At 44.4% G+C, this 7,186-nt stretch overlaps 1 protein-coding gene across 1 annotated transcript; it reads right to left on the reverse strand.

Annotated features, from left to right (window-relative positions):
- Window positions 1-389: 389 nt before the first annotated feature.
- On the reverse strand, window positions 390-4,525 carry LOC124703892. The gene is made up of 7 exons (XM_047236132.1): window positions 4,224-4,525; window positions 4,051-4,127; window positions 3,718-3,852; window positions 2,376-2,430; window positions 2,133-2,220; window positions 1,177-1,275; window positions 390-1,088 (listed from the first exon to the last, which is right to left on the reverse strand). Exons 1-7 carry the CDS (start codon window positions 4,469-4,471, stop codon window positions 963-965), a joined length of 828 nt encoding a protein of 275 aa, XP_047092088.1. The 5' UTR covers window positions 4,472-4,525; the 3' UTR covers window positions 390-962.
- Between the last annotated feature and the right edge of the window lie 2,661 nt (window positions 4,526-7,186).

Here is a 7,186-nt window from a genome sequence, read left to right on the forward strand (position 1 = left end):
GGGAAATTTCTGGCTGGGCTCGCGAGCCGTTCGAGCCAAGCCACGAGCCCACCGAGCTGAGCCTCCTTACCAGGCAGATTATAGCAGCAAGCCGAGCCTAGGCTCGAGATTTGACGAGTCTGGTCGAGCCGAGCCGCGAGCTGGCTTGGCTCGGCTCGATTCCACCCCTAATCAAGATTTGTTGCTTAATTTTTATGATCAAAGTTTATCTTAGAATACGTGTGCACTTTAATGGAGGTAGTATATTGCAACCGGTGGCTAACTCGTATAATATGATACTCCTACAACAACTGTAGTTGCATCCTAGACCTGGTTCAAATGCAATATCTTTCGTACAGACTTCTGGTTCAAATGCAATATCTTTCGTACAGACTTTTCAGGAAGCACAATAACCAAATGGGGTTTCATAATATGGTAGACCTCAGATGCAAATAGAGTTATAAACTATCATATCAAAACTATATGATTACAGTATCTTAAAAAATATCCTCTTGAAATACCCAATTTCTAACTATTTAACAGGACCGTCCAGGTGTTGCGAATTTGGCAGATACAAGCGTAACCTTACAATCTTACATTTACACTGAGTTTGCAAAACTTGTCATCTGGTGAACCACAGGGCTCAGCAAGTGCAAAAGCTGTTAGAAAAAGTACTCTGAGTTGCTCCAGGCGAGGGTGCATCATCAGCATCTTTTTGAAGAACATGCAGGAGAGTGCATCATCAGCATCTAGCTCGGTGCATCTAGTGTAGTCACCCGTTTAACCTTTAACTATATTTCTAGCTTTCCATGAACCCAGCTTCTTTGCCTCATTTCAGGTCCACCATTCAATCTTAAAGCAACTGAAGGAGGTTGGTCAAACAGAGCAACTTTTCTCCATGCTTCTGTTATATCGCCCCCTTTCTTTTTTCTCCATACCAGGAACAATTTCAACTGCCTTCGTAATACGTACTTACAGAAACTTCATGCTTTTGATTCAGCTGGCTGACTAGGGCCACTGTTGATGTGATCCTTTACATATGTTCTAAGGCATCCATTGATTATCCGAGGAGCACCTCCATCACAGAACCGTTTTGCCAGATCTACCGCCTGAACAACAATTAACAAGAGGGCACAGATACTTAATGTTTGTATGCCCAAACTATGAAGTTGTAGAACAGGGTGAGAAAACAATAACCTCATTAATGGCAACTTTGTGAGGTGTTCCTCTCGATGTCATCTCTGCCATAGCAATATGAAGAATGCAGAGTTCAATGATCCTTGCAACAGGTTCATCCTGCCAACAAAATGTTCAGTAATTGACGACAGTGATATTGATGTAGTTCAGTGAAAAACAAGAGTGGACAACACAACCAGATAAATCAGCAAATAAGCTGGTGATAACATGAATAGGCAAAAGTTCAGCAAGCAACCCCATTATCTTTCATATTTTTTCTTCCAGAAAAGACCTCATCAGCTTTAGGAGTCAACAAATATACATTGATGGGCAATGGTCCAGATTTTCAACAAAATACTTGCACCAAAGTTCATGCCAACAGTTTCAGTTTGTTATTGATTATTGAATCGCTTGACCATTCTTGGGAAGTTGGGATAACTACATAAATGATTTTTGAGTCGCGACTCAAAAGTGAGTCGCCGAGGCGACTCAGTGTATAGTCGACCAAAGTCGCTGTATAGTCGCCATAAGTCGTTGTATAGTCGTGAGTCGCCGTGATATTTGGAAAATGACTCGGCGACTATACAGCGACTCAAAAACCATGACTACATATACTAATTCTCTACTGGGAACAGAAACAATTCATGGAAAGTTCTGTAGAAAATGAGACCATGCTCCATCACACTAACAAGTGCTTAAGCAGTGCCAAAAAAGAAATAGGCAAAAGCAGCAAATAGTCCTAAATATCTGCCTAGTTTCATTCACTTCTAGTATGTAATACAACAATTGTTTAGTGCAGTGGTGAAACAAAACCAACTAGATACTATTTGATGTCACAAACTAGCAAAAAATGCAATTGAACTTGGAGGCCTGAAGCCTGAGGATACAATGCCTTTTAACTGAACTTACATACATATGAACAACTTGACACAGGGATTTGATGGATAATTGCATAACATTGTGAAATACATATTAACCTTCCAGTGCTGGGGAATTATTTTGTTGATGACTTCAACATGCTGATCCCATCCACTGGCAACTGCCACCAACATATCCCGGGCCAATCTGTAACGGAAAACATCTAAATCAAATGTACTACAATAGCTCCAGACCTGAGTAAGCATTATGTGGATGTTAGAATATATATATAATTAAGAATGTATCAAATTATCCAATACTCCTTGAACCAAAAGGGGGGAGGGGATGAGAAGGAAACATACCGTAACACAAAATTGTTGTACACCAGCCTCGGAGGAGCTGAAAGAACTTCTGCTTCTGAATTACAAAAATAAATAAATATATAAATGAGCAAACTTAGGTAGAAATTCTTTGAATAAGAACTGGACATCCTTTACAAAAAAAAAAAAGCTCATCCAAGCCCGCTCTATATTGCACAAGTATTAAGAAAAAACATATTTATGGCTATGTGCATCTGAGTATGTTGACGCCTGGAGGTGTTGCCTTCCTTTCCGAAAGAGCAAATGTTTATACCAAACTTATGATTCAAGATACATTCAAGCAAAATGAGATTGACCTAATTGGCAACTTACTAGCATGGAATGAGCAAATTTCCAATTCCTATTCACATAGCTTCTACTACACTAGTTTTAAATAGTGGGCTAAGGCATTTAGCGGCAACACGCGAAAAAAGCTATAGCGCCGCTAAATTGCCGCTATAGCGCACTATTTAAGGGTTTTCGGCCTTTTAGCGCGCTAATATGCTTAACGTCATGGTGTAGAAAACGCTATAGTGTTGCGTGCTATTTAAAACCTCAGCTTGCTCTGGATTTAAAATATTAAATAAAGTTCTGAGTTCAGCAAGGTGGATCAAGACAAAGTGGATCTTATATATCATTGTCTTTGTTGTAGCAAAACACTTGGTGTTGCAAAAGAAATGGAACACGGGGATGTCGAGATGGTATTGGTGTTATTTTATCATTAAAACCTTTCTTCAGAAATTGCACACCAAGCTCAGATTAGAAGACAAAGATTAAGGGTGTGGCCACCTTTAGATATCTTCAACTTATAAGGCCCGATCATTCTCCTAAGTTTAACCTTCAAGGCATGAAATCTACACCAGCAGCAACTTGAAATCTTATTCAACCATTTTATCCTCTTTTTCTTGTGCGTGTGCGTTACTAATACCCTTATCCTAGCATGCATGATTATTTAATCAATACTGCATAAGCATAAAATGTATGCAGTATATCCATATCATAGGAACTAAAAGGAAGAGCCTGCCAATTCTAACATGGACTTGAATCAAATTCTGTGACAAAAGTTCACAAGTTCAAATTGTACAGTCAATACTGTATAGGCACAAAAAAAAATCCCTTTGCATGATGCTGCATAGAAAATAACATTGTGGTTCATTTGCGGTTATATCACACAGCCACACTCTTACTATGCATGAGCTATTTTTACAAACAAATCAGTAGCTCATGACAATACGAGGAACTGGCAACGCATTCCATAACCCTGGACTACATTCGGCTAGTAGCAGCTCAAGTTCCATCCAGACTAAAATTCCAAACATGAAGTTGCATGGTGAACAGCTGTTACCGTTTGCTGAATCCTTCTCATTCTGGCTCATGAGCTTCTGGGCCTCCTCTTCCGTCGCAACCTCCAGAGGCCCCCCACAGAAGCTCATGAAATTGTAGCTCTGCAAGCTCGCCTTGTTGAAAACATAACCGTCCTCTGCAAGAATGTACAAAACAAGACCAAAATGAGGACAAATAGGAATCGAAAATCTTCTATCTAACGAGTAGCAAACATTGGCCGCCGTGTAGTGTACTGATGCTGTCGCTAAGCAGCACGCATGTATTAGCGGAGCGCATTGCTGCGGGAAACAAGCTAGTAATTTACTAATTTGATTCGATTGAGCGAGAATCTCACCTCTCCTCGCGGCGACCCTGCGGTCGAAGTGCCGCACCACGTCGGCGCCCTCCAGGCACGCCGCGTAGGAAACCATCCTGCGGGAAGGGTGGCAGGCAGGCAGCACACGTAAGCACCGCGCGCGAGCTAAACCAATGCTCGTTAGGGGAGGGAAGGGAAGAGAGAGCACTCACAGCGCGAGCTCTCGGGCGGCGCGCGGGCTGCAGAACCGGCCGGACCGGTCGACCTTGGGCTGCCCTGTCGCGGGCGCGGGCGTTGGCGGCGGGCTGGACACGACAAGCGGGGCGCGCGACGAGGCGACGGTCCGGGCCGGCGGGAGCAGCGTCCGCGTGCCGCGCCCCGCGGCGGGGAGGCGGCGCTGGGGCCTATGCGCTGCGGAGGAAGAAGAGGGGAAGCTGGATACGGCAGCCGGCGCTGCCATTCTGCGCGGCGCGGCGGTGGCCGCCGGTGGAGGAGAGGGAGAGGGAGGTGGTCTGGTCTCGGTGGGAGCTGGAAATGGAGGAGGGGATAGCGAATTAGCGAGGGGATAAGGTAGGGGTTTTTGCTTCGCGGGGAGCGAAGCGCGGAGGCTTGGGCGCCCGAGTCTTCTGTATGGGCCGACAAAAGGAGACGGCGTTGAAGTATTTTGTATAGGCCAGGCACGGCCCCTTCAGGGCCCGTTTAGAAAATTGGAAAGGAAGTTCTTTTTTACGTAATCATACTCTTTATCTCTACTAATAACTTACGGATCGGTGGTGTTGGTAGGTTAAAAAAATCAGAATAAATTTTCGTCCGTCAAAAAAATCGAGACTCCGAGTGCCTTCCGATGTGCAACCGGTCCTCCCAATGCCATCTTTCGTAAGTCAAGAAAATTGAACAGGAGCGGCCAGTTAACACGTGTAAATTGAATCAACATGGACTTTGTATGTCGTATGTCTATGGGTTGGTAGCGAGTATAGAGTCCCGGTCGATCTCCAATTCTCCATTATATCTTCCCTATGTACTTTATTATTGCCCGTAGCACAAAGTCCCGATTCGGCAACAGCACCACTTCGATGCACACGGACGGGAAGGCTTGGGGACGGGACGTCCGACATCGCGGAGGCCAGATCCGTCGCCGGCCAGATATTGCCTCCTAGAGGAGGACACACCGCTAGCAGTGTTGATGGCTTTCCCGACTTCTCGACGGCGTGGACGCGAGCGCCGGCACGGTCCGCCACCTGGTCATCGACAGCGAGAACGCCCCACCCAGCCCCATGACGTGTACTGGCGCTGCGGGCTGCGGCCTACCCTCGATACCAGCGGCCGATGCGTCGGCGGCGCGCACTCGACGACAAGAACGAACGGAGCAGCCCCAGGTGTGGTTGTCACCGTGAAGTTGTTCAGTATCACGGCGGCAGATGCGCATGCAACACGCTCTACATGCTGAGGCTCTCTGCGCAGCGTTGGCCATGTTCTCCACGTGCGTAGGCATCGGCATCGCGCCCTCCACCGACCACACAAGGTACGACCAACGCCGCGCGAAACATGAAGCTGGTGCCGGAGAAGGTGAACTGGGCGGCCACCAACTTTTACACGCAGCTGGCGCGGGACATGCAGCCACTTCGTGCCTCCGCGCCCGGACAAGAACACCGGCATCCTATCGAGCGAGCGAGGCCATGGCAGAAGCCGAGCACCCGGCGGCCGGGACTAGCTTTTCCTGCAGGCAGAGGGCGCATGCTTGATGGCACCCTTGGCCCGCCTTCCCGATCGTGGGCTTCCGCGATCAATTCGTGCCTCCATGTAGAACACCGTCGTGAGCCAGGTCATGCAACGCGACGAGTTCGTGGCCTAGTGCCGTGTGCCGGCTCGCCGAACACCAGGCGGTCAGACCAACGACATGCTGAGTGTGTCACTACGTGTGTTCCTGACGACAAGGGCCATGGCGAACTACCATAACATCACCGGTGGCGGACGACAAGTTCCACTTTAGGACGCCCAGCTCCACCCCACCGCCGCCGACTCTCCTTCGTGGAACTTTCAGACCGAACAGATTCAGAAAATATCACAAATCCTCTACCGTGTCATACTAGAATACTACATCTGAAAGTTCAGGGGTTAGCTTCTTTGTTGCTTATGTATCGGTGATTGTACGCATTCGTTGCTGGTTCTCATGCATGTTCTCTCACTTTTCTACGGGAGTAATGGCGACACATCTGCTTTGATGCATGTATTGCCTTAAATTTGTTGCAGATCATGAGTAGTATTTAAAACCATACTGATACTTTCAGAGCACACTTTTATCTAAACATGAGACTTAAAATACTTTCTATATAGCCTTGATCGTGTTGTTCTAATTATGCATTATTTTGATTAGCATCATTGTGATTTTCACTATTACATATTTAAAATTCATGTTCTATAACTTTTACTATTACATGTTTAAAATTTGTGTTCTATAATTTTATACTTTTAAATAAACATTACAAAAGATAGGACAATGACTACATGCCATTTGGTTTTAATTGATCTACGAATTCATAAAAGTATAAAATATTGTTTTTTCATTTAATTAATGTGGCACCGTAGCAACGCAAGGGCTTTATGCTATACTAGTTTGATATGTTCTGAAAGTTTTAGCTTTCCTCCTAGTCTCTCCTATGGATGCCTTACACATGTTCTATGGAAAATTGCTATATATATTCCCAACATTTATTTTTATACATAACTTTTTATTTGAGAAACTAATAGAAGCATTTGCATATGTATGCCATGTTATACAGTGGATCATTGCGGTGAGCATATACAATTATTTATATTTGTCGGTAATTATTATATGCGATGATACTTCAGTAACAAGTATATATATCATCAACATATTGTAATTTATTATTTAATCCAGTATAACTTGTAATACACATTCGAATACAGAAAAAAATGTTCATGTCACACACACCCGAAGTTTCTATATATTTGTTTGCATAACCATATACTACACGACTCTATTAGGATATCTTAGGTTTATATTTTGGAATCTTTACTAATATATTAGTTATGTGTAAATTAGAGAGTAACATTCACACAATAAGATACATGCATGTTATATAATTCATTGATCGTAGAAAAAAGTTAAAGAGGCGTGTAGTTTTCCATTTTTTCACATAAAGGTGGTTTTGTA

The sequence above is a fragment of the Lolium rigidum genome, chromosome 3 (genome assembly GCF_022539505.1).
Source record: "Lolium rigidum isolate FL_2022 chromosome 3, APGP_CSIRO_Lrig_0.1, whole genome shotgun sequence".
Taxonomy (NCBI): Eukaryota; Viridiplantae; Streptophyta; class Magnoliopsida; order Poales; family Poaceae; genus Lolium; species Lolium rigidum.